Source organism: Filicampus tigris, chromosome 10, assembly GCF_054856515.1.
Source record: "Filicampus tigris isolate MCC_2025a chromosome 10, RoL_Ftig_1.0, whole genome shotgun sequence".
NCBI lineage: Eukaryota > Metazoa > Chordata > Actinopteri > Syngnathiformes > Syngnathidae > Filicampus > Filicampus tigris.
In genome coordinates, this window is record NC_141226.1 from 5,992,864 (window position 1) to 6,014,018 (window position 21,155).

General features: G+C 39.7%; 3 protein-coding genes across 3 annotated transcripts; 2 read left to right on the plus strand and 1 right to left on the minus strand.

The window, feature by feature from the left end:
• Positions 1 to 4,587: 4,587 nt before the first annotated feature.
• Positions 4,588 to 9,982, minus strand: LOC147140470 (THAP domain-containing protein 1). The gene is made up of 4 exons (XM_086043318.1): positions 9,564 to 9,982; positions 9,137 to 9,296; positions 7,647 to 7,822; positions 4,588 to 5,025 (listed from the first exon to the last, which is right to left on the minus strand). Exons 1-4 carry the CDS (start codon positions 9,711 to 9,713, stop codon positions 4,642 to 4,644), a joined length of 870 nt encoding a protein of 289 aa, XP_085899444.1. The 5' UTR covers positions 9,714 to 9,982; the 3' UTR covers positions 4,588 to 4,641.
• A 218-nt stretch (positions 9,983 to 10,200) lies between these two features.
• Positions 10,201 to 14,516, plus strand: toe1 (target of EGR1, exonuclease). Its single transcript, XM_086043137.1, has 8 exons — positions 10,201 to 10,603; positions 10,733 to 10,773; positions 10,871 to 10,967; positions 11,126 to 11,284; positions 11,638 to 11,751; positions 11,980 to 12,128; positions 12,252 to 12,414; positions 13,729 to 14,516. Exons 1-8 carry the CDS (start codon positions 10,490 to 10,492, stop codon positions 14,359 to 14,361), a joined length of 1,470 nt encoding a protein of 489 aa, XP_085899263.1. The 5' UTR covers positions 10,201 to 10,489; the 3' UTR covers positions 14,362 to 14,516.
• A 938-nt stretch (positions 14,517 to 15,454) lies between these two features.
• On the plus strand, positions 15,455 to 17,989 carry tmem53 (transmembrane protein 53). The gene is made up of 3 exons (XM_086044182.1): positions 15,455 to 15,697; positions 15,886 to 15,989; positions 16,067 to 17,989. The coding sequence occupies exons 1-3, from the start codon at positions 15,643 to 15,645 to the stop codon at positions 16,766 to 16,768; spliced, it is 861 nt and encodes a 286-aa protein (XP_085900308.1). The 5' UTR covers positions 15,455 to 15,642; the 3' UTR covers positions 16,769 to 17,989.
• The last annotated feature ends 3,166 nt before the right edge of the window (positions 17,990 to 21,155 follow it).

Consider the following 21,155-nt stretch of genomic DNA (forward strand, 5'->3'; position numbering starts at 1 on the left):
GGCATAATTTACTCTGTCATCAAATACAGTGTAGCTCAGCCTCTGGCAAGTCATGGTGAGCAATGTGCTTTTGGTGGAAACTCATTTTAAAGAGCTTTTGAAAAGATAAGGTGTTGTCACAGGCCTTTTAAAACAAAGAACAAGTTCTTTATTGTTCTTACTGTAACATCTAAAAAACGTGGTTGCAACTATGCAACAAAAGAAAAATGAGGGTATCAGATTAGTACCAGTGCTCTACATTTTTTTTTTTTTGCGCAAATCCAACTTTGGACTGTGAATGCGTGGAGATTGAGGCAAACTCTCCATGTGACTCAAAACTCACACAATGTGATCTTTGGAACGAAGCAAGAGGCCAAAATCAATGACAATCAGCGCCAGAAGATCAAAGCGACAAACACTGTGCAAAGAGTTGCTGTGGTTTTTTTAAAGTACTGTAAATAGTACCTACATAATAATACATTTATCCAACCCATAGTTATTTTGAGACTTGCTTGTCAGCATTAGACTTAATTGTCTGTAGTTCTGCTCAGTTAACAAAAACAACTTGTCACTATTTCAACTGTGTTAATGCTAAGTACCCACACAATCACATTTCAAATGTGCTGCAGTGGTGCTAAATCTTTGTAGGTTTTATCATTTTACTCGTCTCATACTTCATAAGCAACATCTTACAAAAACACAAGGAACAATGTATCCAGTATCTACAGTATAATGCTTGTCTTCATTAGGGTCACAGATAGCAGACTTGGATGAAAGGTGGGCAACGCCTTGGACTGGTCACCAGTCAATCGTGAGGCACGCACAGGCTAACATTTGCACTCACATTTACTGTATACCTAAGGGCAATTTAGTCTCAGCTGACCTAATGTGCATGTGCATCCATGGTTAAATTAATTTTGTCAAAATGCTTGATTGGTGGATGCCATGGATGTTAGCCTCTGTGATATTTATAGGGGACACTACAACTCACTGCAAAGTTGAGGAGGCTAGTTAAAATAAATCAATTAAAATAATGTTAAAACCTTTTCAGTAATCTTTATTTTGCGGTAAACTTTTTGCTTCCATATTTAAGTGGGTCACAGTCAGGTCTACATAGTGGGACGTGGACACAATACTCATCTTTTTGGATCCAAGCACCATAACGACAGATTTGAAATAAAACTAGCAAGGATGTGCTTAAACTTCAGACTTTCAGCTCTAAGTTGAGTGTATTCAGATCCAAATCAGGTAAATGGTACAAAAATTACAGAAATTTGCATCTATGCCTCCCAGTTTTTAAGAGACCAAATTACACTTTTTAATACTTGGCTGTAAATCCTTTGCAGTCAATTACAGCCTGAAGGTTGTAATGCAAAGACATCGCAAGAACACTGGATTTAACTGACAGGCCTTTACTGCTTCTATTTTCAGTTCCTGCTTGTTGTTGGGGCATTTTCCCTTCAGTAAGTGAAATACATGCTCAATTGGATTTAGGTCAGGTGATTGACTGTCATTTTGCAGAGCTTGGCCATCCGTCCTTGGGCCGGCCGGATCCTCCGGTCCGGCCGGATGCCCATTTTTGGGGCGGACGGGTGGGGGGTGACAAATTTTAAAAAATGGCTGGACTAAGCATGGCCGAAAGTGAATTTCAGTCCGGCTCACTAATCCAATCATGGCTCATCGTAGGAAAATAGGTGAGCTGTGATTGGTCGTTCCCTGAGAAACTGTGAAATAATTTTCAGTCGACAGAAAGTGACAAAATGTCTTCCCCCTGAGATGAATAAAAACTGGTGGATTATGCTGCCTAACTCATATTCCACTAACAAGATTAATCAGAATTCCATGTTTGGACTAGTGAAGGCGCATAGAACATTTAGTTGCAAATAATTTTAGGGGGTTGACTTCCACTTTGGAAAAAAACCTCTTGCTTTCGCAGTATGCTTCGGATCATCGCCCTTCTGCACTGTGAAACAGCGGCCAATGAGTTTTGAATTATTTGGCTGGATATGAGCAGTTAATATTGCCCAAAGCACTTCAGAATCCATCCTGATGATTTAGTCAGCAGTCACATCATCGATACATACCAGGGAACTAATTCCATTGGCAGCATACATACCCATGTCATGGCACCACGACCACCACGCTTCACTGATGAAGTGCTATATTGTGGATCATGAGCAGTTTCTTTCCTTCTCCATACTATTCTCTTCCCAACACTCTGGTACAAGTTGGATATTTGTCTCATAGCATGCTGCTGTTACTCTGCCAGTAGCTGGTGACACCAACAAGACCAGTGTGGAAACACAACTAAACCATGCTGGCCTATGTTTTTTTTTTTTTTTTTAGCAAGCTTACGATGGCTTGCATCACAGATAGTGACAGCTCGGTGGATCTCATCTTGAGCATTGATGGCAACAAATTCCAAATGCAAACAGTACACTTGAAAGGAACTCCAGACCTTCGATCTGTTCCTTCTACATGATTGTGAGGGAATAACACACACCTGGCTATAGAACATCTGAGCAGCCAGTTGTCCCATTGCTTTTGATCCCTTAAAAGTGGAAGGCACATACAGCTTGTTATAGTTCCTGTATCCTTGACCTGATTTGGATGAAAGTATCCTCACATTTAATATTGTTGGTTTCATTTCAAATCCATTGTGGTGGTGCTTGGAGCCAAAAAGATGAGAATTGTGCGATTGTCCCAGTATTTATGGAGTGTCTTGCACTTTTAAAGCGGAAGCCAACCCAAACATATTTTTTTTCAATAATATGTTCCCAGCAGGCCCACTAGTTAAAACACATCATTGATTAATTTTGCATTTGCGGAAAATAAGTTAAGCAGCAAAATACACTCGTTTTTAGCCATCTCTGGGGGCGGCCATTTTGTCTTCTGAAAATGACATCACAACTGCTCACAACGACCAATCACGGCTGAGCTGTTTTCTGAATCTGAGCCGTGATTGGTCGTTGTGAGTAGATATGTCATTTTCAGTCAACAGAAGACAACATGGCCACCCCCGGAGATGGCTAAAAACATGTGGATTAACACTTATTCCACAAACGCAATATTTATCAGAATACCCTGTTTCAACTAGTGGGCTTGCATAGAACATATTCTTGAAAAAAATATGTTTGGGTTGACTTCCGCTTTAAGTCTCTAGTCTATAAATTGTGCTTGATATTGTCAGTACCATCTGTATTTAATTTAGGTCATAGTTTCCCCGCTTTTCTAAAACCTCTTTTATGAAATTACAGTAGGTGTTCTTATGTGCACTACGCTGTTCTTGGGCAGATTTTTTGGTGCTACACTTTAGAGTTAAGAATGACATTTCTGGTAATGTTTTGTATACCGTATTTTCCGGACTATAACTCGCGTTTCCCCCCCAGTTTGGCCGGGGGTGCGATTTATACTCCGGAGTGACTTGTGTGTGAAATTATTACCTGTATATCATTCACATGTTATTTTAACCCACATAAAGAACATAAAGTTAAATCCTAAAAGCTATTAAAATGCATGAATAATTTAAATGGTTAAAATCTAATATTGTGTTAAATAAGTAATTAAAATAGTATGATAAAAAGACAATTTGACTGTCTATCAATCCATTTATACAAAATAGTGTACTGTTCCGTTAAAAGGCGCCGTGCCTGGCAGTGCATGGTCTTGCACCATCAGCCAGCCACACAGACACACGCACGCACGAGAGCGGAGGAGAAAACAGATAATTATGACCGAATACAAAAATACTTTTGGAAACTTGGAAACATTCTACATGGTCGGTGATAAATAAAATACTTATTTAATTGATCTACGACCGTTTTGGTGAGTAAAGTTATCTTACCGTAACTTTCTTGTAATGCTACATGTGTGGCTGTTAGCTAAATGTTACCATTGTAGCTCGGTGGAAATGATGTGTACTAAGCGCACAATTTTATTAATTTGATTTATATGGACACATTTATTTGCGTTACGCAACAGAGACAACTTGGATTCCGAGAGGGGGTGGAGGGGGGGGCGATTTATACTCCAGTGCGATTTATATATGTTTTTTTCTTCTGGATTATGCATTTTATGGCTGGTGCAACTTGTACTTCGGAGCGACGTATAGTCCAGAAAATACGATATGCCCCCCCCCCAAAAAATAATAAAAACTTTGGAAGCATACAAATGTACATACAAAGTATCATACCATTTAACCATACTAAAAAATATGTAAACATCTACATGCTTATATGCTATTGCAGGATTTGTTGAAGCATTTTTCTTACCGAAACAACAGCACCGTTATGCAATAATTTCTGGATTGTTGTGGTCCATCAAGTGAATTCCATTAGCTTGTACAATTCACTTGTAACAAACATTTTTTGTTCATTGAGGGCTCTTTTGGTTTTCTACACAAAAATTGTGACACGAAAACATGTAGTTTGTGTTTGGTCTGCTAGTGGTCACATGGCTCAGTCTGATGTAGGTTGAAGTTTCTTAACAAAGCTCAGCATCTTTTGCATAAAGACGTGTTAACTGCATGCTCTTGCATCTCATCTCCGTAAAGGGCACCCTTGATTAAATATTGCAAAAAATGGTGTCAAATTACAAAAAAACAAATCCTTCACTTGATGTGAGATCTCTCTTATGGTTAAAGAGTCACGCAAACAGCACAGGTCAGGACAAGACACCAAGAAGGTCTTCCTCATCATTGTCGCCAACATCTTCTGTTGGGCTATCGCAGGTGGTCATGAGTCCCAGGCCCAGCTCTGCCAGTTCCTCACAGCTCATGTCAGTCGTTACCATGATCTTGGTTTCTAGGCGGTTACACAGAGTCCGGTAGGAGGGTAACGGGTATCCCAGCTCTCTCAGGTACTCGTAGCCTTTGGTGCCCACAGCGCTTCGAATCTTTCTGGCCTTCAGGATAGTCTCCGGAGACCAGACGGCTCGGCGAGACCGTTTGGTGAGGGACAGAGCGCGGATCTGGTCCTCATACAGAAAGTTCTGGAGTCCCTTCTCAATACGGTCGAGTCTGTAGAGACGTTTCTTCATCTCCTCTGCCTGACGCACATAAAGCAATAAGTGTTGAGATTGTAAAAACATACTCATCTTTGTTTGAGTCATTATTGCACCTCCTTCATTTTTGGATCATTAAACAATCATTTCAAATAAGAACACTCAAAGATGTTTTGCTCATTTTTGTCACCTGAAAATAAGGGGGCTACAATTGTAGATCTTCATAAAGTGTCATCCAGTTACAGTACACCAAATTATCAACTGACAATATGTTAAATTGGATTTTCCACATAGAGATGCTTGCTGCCAGTCTGGAACAGATCTGAACAAAACTTTGGAAAGCAAGCTCCTGCAAATACTTTGTGACATACAACTTCAGGGTTTTTCCTGCGTTCAAAATTGCGAGGCAGCCGCCTCCAGCTGATTTGGTGCCCGCCTCCAGCCTGAGCGATTGATATTGCTCAACACAGCACGATTGATGTCTGCGGCAGCAATGTATTTTAACTGCAACGTTCGCTACGATGGAGGCGCTCGTGAGCCGCTTGCGGCTCTTTGCCCGGTTTCATGCTGTTCTTGAAGCCCCTTTTGCTCTGAACTTGCAGCGCGCCGATGTCGTGGTGTATGTGGTAGGGGCGGCACCACACAATGCTGGGCGACGCTGCGCGCACTAGGACGTCTGCCATGATGGCAAAAAATGGCATGAAAATATCAATTTTGTCTCCGCTTGATTTTCCTTTTAAAAATGAGCAAAGACTGAGCTTTCTTTTGTAATGAAAGATACATTTTATAAACCAGTGGGAAAAGCATCACTTTTAACTTCCTGGTTGGCTGCTACCTCAGCACTTCCAAATATGGGCACACTGATGCGTGTATGATAAGAATTTGTCCAAACAGAACGACTGAAGACATTACATTCAGCAAGCGAGGTATCAGGTACATGCCATCTCACGCAAGCATTTTGACGGAAATCAGATGGAGGGAAAAAAAACATTGAGTAGTGTTGCCTAGCACGTTCACTTTCAAAATGTGAGGGAAATAAAAATCTGAGCATCACAAAAATATGAAGTTCAACACAGGACATTTTAACAGTTGAATGTAATGGCAACCCCAATAAAAAAAACAAACCACAACAAAAAACCAAAACATTTATGTGCGCCCATATGTATAACGTGGCTCTTTGCAGTAACACTAACAATTGTGGCTCTAGTTTTAATAAATGAATGGTTTGTTTAACATGATAATAGTCATTCTTATGGGAACTCTTAAAGTATGTTCCGTATAAAGGAAAGTGAGTCAGTTGAATTTACAGAATACATGCACGTCATAGCGCAGGGTCAGGTTGGTACCACCTCTGCCTCAATTTGAGCTAAGAAAACCCTGAACTTGAATTAAAATGTTACTTTTTGCTCATTTTTACACAGTATTTCAAAGCTTTCCTCTAGAACACCAGACCTGATTTATATTTTTTAATAGAATCAATTTACAGTATATTCTAACATATGATCAGTGCAGTTGTTTTTTTTCAAAGTCAAACTTTTTTTCATAGTTAAGCTGGTCCTGCGATTTATACTCAGGTGTGACTCAAGAAATCCCCATTTCCTATGGCACGTTCGGAAATTCACTCTGGAGCCTTAACAGCACTCTGAGTGTGAGTGTGTGTGTGTGGGTGTGTGTGTGTGTGTGTTCAAAAAGCCACTCCCATTAATTTCTAAACACAGCCTATGTTTTACACCAGGCTAGGACTGCCATGAAACCGGCCAAAGAGGTGCCGCTCACGGTTTCATGCAGCTCCTGAAGACCTCTTCGAAAATGAGCTTAGCTGGGCGCAGCGCGCCGTCAACCCCATTATTGTGTATGTGGTGAGGGGTGGGGAGCACGGAATGGTGCGGGAAACATTCCTTGCTATTGTCCTGGTCTTGTTTCGCTGCAAAATAATGAGCCGTTCTTCGTAAAATATAATTCTACTCGGCAGTGTGGCATTTCAGCACCACCAAGTCCCAGCTTTAACTGTTCTTGGTCTCTATTTTTGTAAAATAAATGTCACCCCCAAAACAAGGCATTTTGGGACTGGTGGTACTCCGGAGTGACTTAGTCTTCGAAAAATACAGAACTCTTTATAAATAAATGGCTAGTTGTAACATGCTCTTTTTATCACTGTTGTTTATTTTAGTCAATGTTTGATGCTGATACCGCTTTCAGCAGCCTTTTATCCAAAGGCAAATTTGCCTGACAGGACCATAAAGTGTACATCTAATGTGCGGAATCTCACCAGAATTCAATTTGGAAACACTTGAAAGAATATCATACCATTATAACTTGGAATGGTGGATGTGTTAATGCAAACTGTTTAGTTGAAATTATTTATTGCTCAAGGCAGTATAGTGGGGCATTTAGTTGGCACGTCTGCTGTACAGTTACAGATTCTGAGCTCCAACTTCATTTTGGGAGTATGCAAATTCTCTGGACGCTTTGTGGATTTAATCTGGTTTTACTGCCATATTGCCAAAACACTTTTGTTTAATTGAAGACTCCAAATTGTCAACAGGTGTGAATGTGAGTATGAAGACGCGTGGTTTGTATATACTGTATGTGCTCTGCGACTGACTGGCAACCAGACCTTTTATACCCATTCTACAAGTGGCCAGTTATTTTAAGCACTTTCTCACCTCCTTCTGTAATCTTATGGTGTGCTGCATCTCTTTTTCCAGCTGTTTTTTGAGGAGGTGACATTGTGTGCAGGACTGCTGGCCCATAGCTGTTCTATCTCCATCCTCCTCTTCCAGGCCGAGCAGTGGAGTGCGTCTAGCGTAGCCATGGTCACCAACATTCAGCTCCTTCTCCACTGTGGGCAGAACATAACTATTCTATAGAGTACCATATTACCTTATTCTTCTGGTCACATGGATACATGTACTATGCATCTGATGAAATGTCCTCCCAGTAAAGAAAAGCTAAAACATAATCATTTGTCTGTGATGCCAAGACATTATTAACCAGTATTCTTAGAGGTAGAAACAGGATGTCATTCATGATATGTTTTCCTTTTTCTTGCGCATTCTGTTGCAACACTAAATAAAAAAAATTGAACAGCCATTCATGAGACAACAGCTGCCAACCTCAGCAAGGGGAGCAAACCCTAGTAGAAGAACATCAGAGAAGAAGAGTTATATCCAGAAGTGAAGTACTGGAAGTGGATTACATTTCAAGCAGTTATAGTCCAGTGGTATCCCAATACTATTGGTTAGTGTCCCAATACATCAGTGGTGGGCAATTCATTTTGCAAAGGGGCCACATGAGAAACTGGAACACTTACCGAGGGCCTAGCACCTCAACTTTGTCTATATTATTTTTCATGTATTTCAAAAGAGCATATTGTCTTCTTTCAATAAATTGCTACACGTGTAAATATGGTATGTATTGTTGCAATGAGAAAATACCTATTTTAAACAAAATGATAAGATTTATAAAAAATAAATTACATATTTACACTAAAAAATGTAACATTTTTGTGCACCAACTCATATAAGCCGTTGCTAGCCAGTTCTCCCAGATAAGTGGGAAGTACAGTGATATAAGATGATACAGTGATGATACACCCAATACGTACAGTATCTGAAACTATATTCGCGTACAGTATTATCAGGCCAAACCCTCTTGGCCCTCTTACCTCCACTGTGCAGAAAACAAGAATTATGTAGTGGCTAAAATTGGAGCTTGAAGCCTGTTTCTGCAATGCACAAGTGCAGAATGAATGGGGCAATCGGCGCCAACATCCTTTCAAATAACCAATCTCTCTTCTCTCTTTGTATTATAATATAGCATGGCAATCACGCGCAATTGTTTGTGGTTCAATAAAAAAAATAAAAAATACTGTAAATTTGATGCACACAGAGCGTAGTTTACCAGGAATAATACCAGGTGTCCCACTTATCCTAATTTAGTGAGTTGGTGTGTGTGCTAGAGACAATCAGCAGGTGTGAGAGTGTTGATGACTATAAGGTTGTTGTTTTTTACATTCATTTAATTTAGGCAATTGCATTTTTACAGTGAACCACAAGGAGGTATGCAATTGCAGTTAGAACTATACTACACACAGTGTGCCAGGATCAAAAGACAAACTATTTCAATGTAGTTGTAGATGGAGAGTAGCGTTTACCTAGCTCAGGTTTCAAGGGCAGCAGAATGAATGGAGTAGTAACTGCAGGATAAGGAGGGTCTCCAGCACTGAAGAGAGTTGGGATGGCATTGGGCTTCAATTTCTTTCCTCCAGCTGGGGACTTAGCCAACTCCTCAAACTGACTCTGCTCAAAATGGTCCTACATTATTTAGAGGATTATGCAGAAATTATAAGATAAGAAAAGATGTTGTTTATGGGGAAAAACACAACAGTGAATGCAAAGATCAAGTGTAGCTGGTTAAATAAAATACAAAATTTAGGCACACATACAGTACATGGGAAATATACGACTCATCAGATTACAAAACAGAATTTATTTATTTTTTTAATCACTATACCTCAATGTTAATTACTCTTACCGGTATTATTGTTTTTCCATCTAGATTTTGATAGATATTGTACTCACTTGACACAGTCTCGAGTGTGGAGTTGGTTCAAAGTCACGTCGGCAATTGACAACCCATTTCTTCTTCCTGACAGGGTCTTTGGGGAATCTATACAGCTGTTTCCCTATGCTGGTTGAATTGGAACAGTTAGGAGCCGAGCATCCACCCATTGTACACGGAAAAAACACCGGCGTCAATATTACTATTATTTTTTAAATTTGTTATGCTGACAGACAAGCTCCGTAGAGGTAATCATTGCTTTGTGCAAACCAAACTGCACGTTTTCATCGTAAAAAAAAAATATATATCTATCAAACGTTAGCTCAGTCACATAACGTTGCTGGTCGGCAAATTAAGATCCTAAAATCCCAAATATTCGTATCCAACTAAATGTTTCTGACTTTGTTTGAGCCAAAATGGCGACGTCCGCTTTGCCAGTTGGCCATGTGACGGCATGTGGATGTCCGCATCAAACGCCTGAAATAAACAAACAAAAAAAACAAAACACGGAACGAACTTCAAATTAAGCGGTGGACAGCATATGTATTTTTATATTATATATAGATATAATATAAAATACTATATGTTATATTGTGATGTATAAGGAATTATATTGACATCCTAGATAATATTTGAGAATAAGCCACTACCTGTGAAACAGGCGGTATGGTCAACGCTCTACGCGTCTGAAACCGTAGGACCCGTGGAGCACGTTGTGCTCGTGTTTACATGTCGATTTCTACCTTCAGTCGACATTCATTAATTGTTTGTTATGCCTGTAGGAAGAGTTATTATTACAATGTCAATACAATGCGTTATATGTATATCATTAGAAAGCAGTTTAGAATGAAACCAGTTGATAATTTGTTAAGCTACCGCAAGTAAATGCACGCACCGCAACATTCCTTTTCGTTGTCCGCTAGTTTTTACTTTTGAAAAAGTCAAAATGACATCCTCATTTGTCGTTCCCGTTATTGATGTTCAGAATGGCAATTTCAAAGAACTTTGGCCTGCTATGGTGGTGGCTATTAAAACATCTTCATTCGTTGCTGTTGATACGGTACGTGACTGATTACTACAGTAGTGCATAGTCTAAAATAAGATGAAATATTTCGTTTCGTGGTCACTTGTGGGATTTAAAGATTCAACAGATGGCCCATGCCCTAATTGTTGCAAGTTATTGTTGTAGGAGCTGAGTGGCCTTGGAAATAGAACATCATTGCTTGCAGAGTGAGTAAAAATCTTCTGACCTGTAGTAATTCATAGAAAGCTCTTTTTTTTTTTTTTTACCCTTCTTCAATATATTGTCTTGTCTATTGTGGTTAAGGTCTATAGAAGACAGGTATAAAGCCATTTGTCATGCAGCCCGCTCTCGCTCCATCCTCTCCTTGGGAATTGCCTGCTACAAGAAGTTCAGCGATAAGGTGCAACAAGATGACGTATTTTCCAATTTCTTTGAATTTTAGACATACTGTACGTGTATATCTTACATGTAAAATGCAGAACAGCACATTCTAAGTCGACTGGAGCTCTTTAGTTATGTTGAAACCTTTAAAACTTGCCCGTCTTACTTTTTATCCAGGCTGCAGACACGTACCTGGTCCAGGTGTATAACTTGACCTTGCTATGTTCAGAGGAGTACATCATAGAGCCCCAGTCAGTGCAGTTCCTCGTACAACATGGATTTGACTTCAACAAGCAGTATGCAGGAGGGATACCGTATCACAAGGGTAATGACAAGGTATGTGATGGTCTCATTTGCACTTGTTGAATTTTCGTTACGTAACTCTTCTCACCTATCATCTTGTTGTCATTCAACTACATGCGGTTGAGCCAAGCATTACCTTTGAAATTGTGGTGAGCAGCCTGAACAACACGAAATACACAACTCACATAGTGTGTTTAATTTTTTTTTTTTTTCAACCTCGTGAGGTGAAAAAGATCAAGCATGTTAGCTACTCACCTCAAGGTCTCTTGAGACGGAAAACACAAAAATCACACACCTTTAGCCAAATCATAATTATATTTCAAATGAAATGAATTGTTCAGCCTTAATTCTGAGGTTTCCTTTCTTTTTCTTTTTTTTTTTGCAAGGGAGGATCAGACAACCAGGGTGTTCATATCCGAGCCTTATTTACTGAACTACTACGTGCAAGAAAACCTCTGGTTCTCCACAATGGCCTCATTGATATTGCTTTTCTCTACCAGGTAGGAGACATTTACATTCACAATTTCATCCAGTCTTGTTTTTTGATGCTACATTCACTTGAGAGCCTCCTTAAACAAATGAGAAACAGGTAGTATATGCATGGTTGTTGCCCTAAACTCTTGGGCTGCTTTTTTCAGGATTTAATGACTACTTTTTTTTTTTTGAGCCAAAGATTTCATAATTAATTGTATCTTTTTCATTTATTTATTTATTTTTATTTTTTTCAGAATTTCTATGCGCATCTGCCAGATCGTTTAGCCACCTTCACAGCCGACCTCTCGGAGATGTTTCCTGCAGGCATCTTTGACACTAAATATGTCACAGAATTTGATCTCCGCTTCAGTGCCTCATACCTGGAGTACGCCTACAAGAAATGGTGTGTATTTTCGTACTGTATGTTTATGCTCAACAAACATCTTGCTTTGAGAAAGAAATGGAAAGGATGATATAAATGTTCTCCTCATTTGACTTTGTACCCGCGTTTCTCTGCTCCTTCCAGTAAGTTGGATAACAGTCGAAATGAGGCCTCTGATGGGACTGGTCGCCACGTCTACCTGGAGTTCTGTCAGTATGCTGGCGCCATGTCCCACTATGTGGACCACAGAATCTGTCCAACTGGGGCCCCTCATGCAATGCAGGCTGACATCTGCCAGTCCTTCTCGGTCAGTTCCACCTAAACTTTGATCACATTTATTTTAGTCTAAGTGAGTAATAAAGCTCTGGAAATGATTATTGGTTTCAAGGAAAAGGGAATCGGAATTGGTAGATTAGGCCTCTTGGCCTATATGATGAGATAGATGATTTGAGCCAAGCTGTGACCTTAGTTTTGCTTTCACTTGGCTTCCCTTCTCTATGACCTCCTTGGCACATTTATTAGTTGATTTTATAGAGTCACACATAGTCACTTGGGCTAGGCAGAGTTGCTCCCCTTGTGGGTGGGCGGCCAAGAGTATAAGAGTAGAAATCCTGCAGGAGGTGGTTTATGATAGCAGCCAGAGTAAACATTGAAGAAAGGAAATTAATTCTAAAATGCTAATGGAAGTATGAAAACACAGTTGAAGTGCAAATACCAAGAGAATTGTTTCGTAATATGTGCGAGTCCATTGTTTTGGGTTGTCGGATGTCACGTATACAACAAGCGGTGACAAAACAATAAATGGTGTGTAAATTGTATTACCTTTTGAAAATTAAAGGGATTTTATTTAGCAATTTACTATTACTTAAAGTGTGCATACATTTTTGGGGCACCCTTTATATGTATAAACACACACACATACAATATAAGCAGGAAGTACTCTCATGGGCGCTCTTCCCCAAGGAGCACAGGGAGGCATGGGTAGATGTCATAGTACACATGTACTGTGTTTTGCAACAATGCTTAACCCTATTTATAATTTCATTTTTAGAAATAGGAAGCTTGTGGTAAAAATGTAGACGAGCAGCGCACATCTCGCTGGTTCATCCAAGAGAATCAGAGCCAGCCCTGTCTTTCAATATCCCTTTTTTTGTCTTTATTTTTTGGTCTTCTCCACCAAGCCAAAACAACTGATTAGAAATAAATAGTTTACTTTGAACCCTTACTCACTGAGGTTCTACAGCCATATATGAAATGAAAGTCACTTGCTAAAAAAACAAAACATATGTTCAGTCATCATCACAGTGGGAGACTTTTATTAGCTCAAAATGGTGACCAGCCGAGACAAAACATGACATCTTGTCACCACCACAAGTTTTATGAACTCATTTAATAGTGGCTACGTTTTATTAATAATCCCTATCATGATTAAATAAAAGCAAAAAGTGACAATGTTTACTATTACTATTGTGTCTGTGGTATGTTCCTGATTAAACGCAGATTATGATGGTTTTTAAATTGTATTTGTTTATTTATTTATTTTTACGCAGTCAGGAAATTCATCTTTTCTATGTCATCAGCTATCCTGTCCTAAACGTTTCTGTATTGGTTTGTCTGGCAGGCGTTCGGTTGGTGTTCAAAGGGCACCAAGTGTCCTTTGTCTCACGACACAGACCTGATCATTCTCCAAGATGATAAATCTAAGGATGACAAAAAGAAAAAGAGGAAGCGTCAAAAGAAGAAAAAGAAAGGAGAGGTAGAGGAAGACTCCTCCAATTTGGAAAGTGCTCCCCAAAACAAAATGCCCCATTTGGAATTGAATCCAGAGAAGGGCCATCAAGGGTGTTTGCAAACTGCAAATTTGATCGAGAGTAATACAAACACCCAACTGCTTGATGGAGAAAACATGAAAACAGATAGCGAAGAGAACAAATCATGTGAGGACAACACAGAGTCCACAAACAATGAAATGACAGGAAAAAGTGAAAACAAGGCAGATTCGGGCACACACCGAGCTGGGTTTGATGCCTTCATGACTGGATACATATTTGCCTACTCATGCACCCTGATGAAGGAAGAAGTAGATGTAAGCGCAGAGGAGCAGACATGGCTTCCCCCCTCCTTCAATAAGGTCTACCTCAGTGGCAAGGCAACACCACTCAACATAGTCAAAAGCACCTTCTCCAAGTCATCCAAGGCCCATATGCAAAAGATGGAAATGGTTTGGGGGAAAAAGCAGAGGACGGAGAATTAAAGACTACAATCAAACTGTCAAAGGGCCTTGGAAATAGTGTTATTTTGAAAGAGAGGAATGCTTATTAATTCATTTTCATGTTTTAATTGTACTTATTTTAGAATTATTAATCTGAAACAACCTGCTGAAAATAAAGAAATTCAGTTCTCTTGAAATTCAGTTCACAGTTCTCGTCAATTACATCCATCCATCCATTATTCAAACCGGCGACCGCTTATCCTCACATTATCCCAGTAATTCTGTAGCAGTGATTTTTTTTTTTTGCACATAGCAACACGATGTATCCCATCAAGGACAAGTACAGTACTGACGTAAATGCTTGTGGTTGTATTTTTTTAGTGGTGAAGATGAGAGGCGTTGTTCGTCTGGTTAAATACACAATTGGAAACTGAATTATAGTTTTCATAATGGTGTGATGCATTTCTACACCATTTTTTACTCATTCATAATCTCAGTAAAACTGTATTCTATTCCAGCCTGTTCATGCATAGGTACATCAATGATCATCACTGCCACTTTTCAAAGTTTCTTTGCTTTTCATCTGCCTATAATGTGTACCCTATGAGGTGGTGGCAATTTATATGTATATCTTTGAGATTCACATTGTTTCATCTTAGATGGCCTTTAAAAAGTAATGGGAAAATCCATCCAATTGTCCTGAGTCTTTGCCTTAGTTTAAAAACAACAACAAAAAATCATTATGGTAAGAAGTCTGTTTCAGCCGTTGGAATTGGTGGATTTTTTTGTTTTTCACAATTCAGATGTCGTTTTCGCACATTTTTTTAAATCTATTGAGTAATTTGGGGGTATTTTCTGAAGGGAGTGCGGCCTGTAAAGGCCACTTGGCTTCATTCCCTCGTTGCACTGTTTTTAAATTGTGCTAAATAAACAAAACAAACACCAATGCATACCACAACAGCATACATAAAAAAAACCAATATGTCAATGACTCAAATGGTTCCAACATATAAACATCAGCATTTTTTATACAGGTACAAGTTGTATTTTTGACCGAGTCCATCAAACAAGAGCGCGTCCTGTACAGGAGGGGGCAGTATTCTATTGCCAGGGTTTACACAAGCTGCCGTTTAAGACGCCAAAAAGAAGAGAAAACATCCGGCATGAGAACGTTGCACTATGTACGTCGACAGCACTTTCAGTGTCAGTCCTCAGATAAATTGTATTGTACTGTGTATGTTATCATACTCGTGTGGCTTAATAAATTCCTCACTAGAATCAATCTTCTAGTCACATAAAGCAAACTGACTTCTGCGAACTAAAATGGCAAACGATGAAATCGACTACAATATTGTGTTTCCAGATGAAGCGACCACTGGTGAGCATTGTTCATTGTACCCGACACCTGTACTGTATTACGCCATCTAGTTAGCCTAGCTACGTGCTAAATTTCTACGTATCAGCGCAAATGGCAATCTCCCATATACGATGCTAGCTAGGTTTATATTTGCTTGGTTTGGGCAAGCGAAGTGGTATCATTAACTGCTACTTTTCCCCCTTTTCCAGAACGACACTGGCAGGGAACAAAAGAGCCTGTTGTGATATTATTGGGATGGGCAGGCTGCAAAGACAAACACCTCACAAAGTACAGCTCCATCTACAATGAACAGGTCAAACGTTTAATTTTCATTTGCTTTATCTGTGTATTTTAAAATTAACTGACTTTATTTTTTTTATTCCAATATAGGGATGTGTCACTATCCGTTACACAGCTCCTCTCAAGACTGTATTTATCTCAGAGTCATTTGGATATAAGGAACTTAAACGTACAGCCCTCAAGTTGCTGGAGATCCTCTATGACTATGAGGTGGAGCAGAGTCCCATTTTCTTCCACGTATTCAGTAATGGTGGCTTTATGCTGTACAGATATATTGTGGAGCTTTTGCACACGGACGAACAGTTTAGTTCACTGTGTGTAATTGGTGCCGTTGTGGACAGTGCTCCTGGTAGTGGGAATGTCATTGGTGCAGTGCGGGCACTGGCAGCCACTTTGGGGCCTAAAATAAGTCCTGTATTGAAGTACCTCCTGCTAGCACTCTTTGCAGTGACTGTTTTCCTGTTGCGAATCGTGCTGTACCCTTTGACGAAGTATGTGCACAAGAACCACTATGATGCAGTGCAAGAGAGGCCACCTGCCTGGCCCCATTTCTTCCTCTACTCTCAAGCTGATCAGGTGATCAGGCCAAGAGATGTCAGGCTCTTTGCAGACACCCTCAAGATCAAAGGCATTCCAGTGGACAGTTACGATTTTGTCTCCAGCATCCATGTGAGTCATTTCCGAGAATATCCGGAGCAGTATACATGCAAGTGCCGCAATTTCCTGATTGCCTGTATGAAGGACACAGATGGGACACACATAAGAAAGAGACACCGGGTTCAGGATCAGTGAAGCATGTACAAATGAAATTGGTGTTTAGTATGCTGGAAACTGAGGTTCTTGCAAAATTCTCCAGGTATTTAACATAGCATTGTTCGTTTTGGTTAATCAGACGTGTACCACAATTGAATTCAAATGTCTGTAAAGTTGCAGTGATTTTTAACACATGCCATCTCAAATGTTTTTTCTTTTAATAACACATAAAACAGGTAGTAATTCACACTGTATGAATGGGACTTAAGATAATATAAATTGTATTTGTGTTTGATATGTAATGCCATGTTGATTAATGGTACTGTAGTAGTGACAAAACCTAATTGTAGTGGATATTGGAGCATACGCCTACAGCATTTAATCTTTGAGAAGTATTTGTGAATTTCATTTAGTTTATTTGTCCTCAAAACATTAGCAGAAAATGTTGTAATGTCAAATGTGGAGTAAAAAAAGGAATAACACATTAACGCAGATGCCAATGTCAAAAAGGAAATGACAATTGATTTGATACTTCCAAAAGCTGTTGATGAGATTCAAGATTGACTTCAAAGAAACTTGATAAGCAATGCAGGCAGTGGATTTAAAGTCTAAACACCCCTGTTCAAATGACATTTTAAAAAAAATATATAAAGGAATTAAAACCAAGATTAATAATTTTAAACCATTTCCACCATTGTGACCTATAACAGAGAAAACAATTGATTAAAAAAATATTTTTGAGACAGGAAATAGAAATAAACAACTTAAGTAATGCAGCGGCACAAATGTACATATACCTTATAAGTGGAACGTAGGTGTTTTCATAATTAAGCCATCATGTTCAAACTCATGTTAAATGGGAATCGGCACACAACCGCCATTCAGAGTGCCTCTGATTAACGCCAAATCAAACTAAATTGTTAATTTGCAATTTCCAAATTCCATCCACCTTGTCTAAGGTGCCACTTCCAGCTGAGGAAAACCAAACCCAAGCATGATGCTGCCGCTGCCATGCTTCACTCTAATGCTGCTTCACAATAAACATATCTTTTGGAATCATGGCCAAAAAGTTCCATCTTGGTTTTATCGTATCTTAAAACATTTCATCACGTGTTTGACAGATTCGATTTTTTTTAAACCATGGTTGAACTTGAGTGAATTACTTTTTTGTATCCACTGCATATGTCCTCCACAAATGTCTTCTTCCCAACTAATGTGCCTTCGTTGAATCAGACTGCTAATAAAACATCCCAACCAAAACTGCTTGTACAGTAAATCATTGCAGTCTGCCATTTTCTGTCAATACAATGTAATTATTTTTAGTAGTTGAATTTATAACGTAATAGATTCACTGCTCACTGAAGCAATGTTTCATGGTATATTTTGTTGCTTTTAAATTTCAATAGATTCTAGCTTCTAGTTTACAAACCAGGCAATAATTATACCGAGTATGTCTAATGGAGATTTACAGATTTGTAAGCAATAGTTTGGTTTCATGGTTAGAAAAGAGCATCATGGACACCATTTGCTCAGAGAATGCTGATGGGAAGCACAGATAAGGTCAGAAGGAGCTACATGGTGTCCTGAAGAGGCGGAAATCTGGAGTGGCAGAGGAGTAATGGACACTTGTCCGGGACATGTTTGAGAACAGTAAAGACAGTGCTGCTAAGCCCTGGCTGCAAAGTCAACGCGTTTGAGTCCGCCCAAATGAATTCTCGACATTGTGGGAGAAGGGTAAAGGAGCGGGTACTTGAAGGATGCAGTTGGTGGAGGAACGTTTCAGAAGTGATCTGTGACACTGACAGAAAAGCACCAGCTAAGGTAAAATGAAAGGTTTATAGATTGGTATATGAGACCAACTATGCTGTGGAGACAGTAGCCGTGACCAAGAAGCAGAGCTGGAAGTGGCAGCGTTGGAGATCTGTCAGAGATTTGTTTGGGAGTGACAATTAAGGATGGACAGAATCAGGAATGAGCTTGACTCGGCCTATATTGTAGAGCAGGGGTGGGGCACTCTAGTTCCTTGAAACCCATATCCTGCCTGTTTTGGACCTCTTACAACAAACCTGATTCAAATGATCAGCTCATCAGCATGCTCAGTAGAAGTCTGAAACGATCCTGATCATTTGAGTCAGGTGTGTTGTAATAGGGAGGGATCCAAAACAGGCAGGGGGCTCTCGAGGAACCGGAATTCCCTGTTGTAGGCTATGCTTCGCCTCTTTAATTTAGCTACTAAAATAAAATGTTTTCTTTCAGTAACATTTAAGTTCCGTAGATAAGCCATTAAGTTTGTAAATGCCTACTTTATCAATATTAAATCCCATAATTTGAAATATGGAAAGGTTTCAACATTGACTGATGTTGATACTAATTACAAATGTAATTTTCTGTTGTGGCCAAATCTTTTGTAGGAATCTGTTAAAACAATCTTTTTGTATCCATGTTCTGTGTGCTGCCTTGGATTCATATTGACAAATTAAACGTGTTAGCACTTAAGATCTGACTGAGGAATGTCAAGAAAAAGTATCTGCGTTTGTGCATTATGAGGAAAGCAAAAAAAGGAAGAGACCTTCTAAGCATTTGCCCTCCTCTCTTGAGAGTCGTGAGAAGTCAGAGAGCGTTGAAGAGCCTGCCATTGAATGGGTCCAGCAGGGATGCCTGTTGAATGTTGATGTCATGTCAGATTTATTTGGGAAGGTGAGTGGCTGGCATTTGTCTGCATCAGACCTATCCCGGTACTTCATGAATCATGTGGAACTGCATAGAGGATGTTCTCCCCGTGCCTGCGTGGGTTTTCTCCGGGTACTCCGGGTTCCTCCCACATTCCAAAAACATGCATGGTAGGTTGATTGGACCCTCTAAATTGCCCCTAGGTGTGATTGTGAGTGCGGATGTTTGTCTCTGTGTGCCCTGCGATTGGCTGGCAACCAGTTCAGGGTGTCCCCCGCCTACTGCCCGAAGACAGCTGGGATAGGCTCCAGCACGCCCCGCGACCCTTGTGAGGATAAGCGGTATCGATAATGGATGGATGGATGGTGAATGTAAAGTCAAAGTCAGACACTGGCCAACACTAACAGAATTGCAAAAAATGAAAGTAAAAGTAAAACCCCCCAGAAAAACAAAGCAGAAAAAAGTAACTATTTGTTTGTCCAGCTTTTCATTAGTTAACAGGCTAGAGACATGCTTAGTTTATGGAAGATTATAACCACAGGACAAGTGCCATTCTAATTCTTGAGGGGTGGCTGCTCTACTGATTAAATAGAAAATTCATATGTAAGTACATTTGTCCAACTTCTCACTAAAATGCAATTGATTATTCTATGGACCATGCACCACCGCTCTACAAAAATGTTTTTTTTCTCCCAATAATCTTGCAAACTGTATATGTCCTACTGTCTGCACTGTTAACAATACTATGTCAAAATGACTGCTGTGAAAAAGTTTAAAACAGAATCAGAAGTGGTGGACTGAAAGTAAAGTGAAAATAAAAATGTTTTAAATTCGACACAATTCTCTGCATATCATGGTAGTCCTCAAAGCACAAAATACACTTTGGAATTAAAATAATGACACAGAGCTATTTTCTAAATTGTGGCATTCTGTGAAGAAGCGTTTTTTTTTTTTTTTTGGGGTGGGGGGGGGATTGTAGGCATAGCTTGGCTTGTGGTAAAAATGGGCAAAGTAACGTGGAGTTGCGAAAACCACTGATGAGAGAATGCGCTCAAGTTTTCACATAGTGGGGGAGGGCCGCCTCATGCCACAACCCCAAGTGAGTCCCCGAGCTTTGTTTTAGCCACAACCAAGAAACGTGGAAAACAAATTGTGAAGAAGAGTTTAACACTATACTATATATATATATATATACACATATATGCTGGTGAAACAAGTCAGTCAAACACTGTTTGTAATACTATCAAGCAGCCAGTTAGTGTAACATCAGACCTTATGCAGACGCCATCCTTACAGTACCACTTTCCTTCCTGAGGAGGGCAGCATTGACTCACACTTCATTCACATCCTTCCGTAGCTTCTCAAAGAACATATCCCCGTCACCTACAGTGTCCTAGGCTTCAGCAAGGCTCTGCAGATCAGTACCACACAACACATTTTATGTTTGCACCGCTTTGACACAGAGTACACATGGGCTCATGCCTCAAATTTGCTGAATATATTGCACTGTACCTAAAATTCCTAAAGAGTCTTTTGCAACTGGTATACACAGAGGGCACAAAATAGTTCACGATGGATGGTTGGATGGATGGATGAAAAGACGAGGTAAAAAGGAGGCCTTGATAGAGGAAATTACCCCACAAAGTTAATGAAGTCTCACAAGCTGATGAGGAGAAAATTGCTGCGAACGAGGTCAGCGCTTTCTCTTTAGCCTTTCCCTCTTTTACAGAAAATGGCTGCAGTCAAGAACCATACT

Excerpts from the sequence above, each read along its gene's own strand:
- toe1 (XM_086043137.1), top strand. The coding sequence starts at position 10,490 with ATGACATCCTCATTTGTCGTTCCCGTTATTGATGTTCAGAATGGCAAT. Across the intron at positions 10,774-10,870 it reads AGAACATCATTGCTTGCAGA|GTCTATAGAAGACAGGTATA; the intron begins GTGAGTAAAAAT and ends ATTGTGGTTAAG. Across the intron at positions 12,129-12,251 it reads GAGTACGCCTACAAGAAATG|TAAGTTGGATAACAGTCGAA; the intron begins GTGTGTATTTTC and ends TGCTCCTTCCAG.
- LOC147140470 (XM_086043318.1), bottom strand. The coding sequence starts at position 9,713 with ATGGGTGGATGCTCGGCTCCTAACTGTTCCAATTCAACCAGCATAGGG. Across the intron at positions 9,297-9,563 it reads CACACTCGAGACTGTGTCAA|GACCATTTTGAGCAGAGTCA; the intron begins GTGAGTACAATA and ends TAAATAATGTAG. Across the intron at positions 7,823-9,136 it reads GCCCTTGAAACCTGAGCTAG|TGGAGAAGGAGCTGAATGTT; the intron begins GTAAACGCTACT and ends TTCTGCCCACAG.
- tmem53 (XM_086044182.1), top strand. The coding sequence starts at position 15,643 with ATGGCAAACGATGAAATCGACTACAATATTGTGTTTCCAGATGAAGCG. Across the intron at positions 15,698-15,885 it reads TCCAGATGAAGCGACCACTG|AACGACACTGGCAGGGAACA; the intron begins GTGAGCATTGTT and ends CCCCTTTTCCAG. Across the intron at positions 15,990-16,066 it reads GCTCCATCTACAATGAACAG|GGATGTGTCACTATCCGTTA; the intron begins GTCAAACGTTTA and ends ATTCCAATATAG.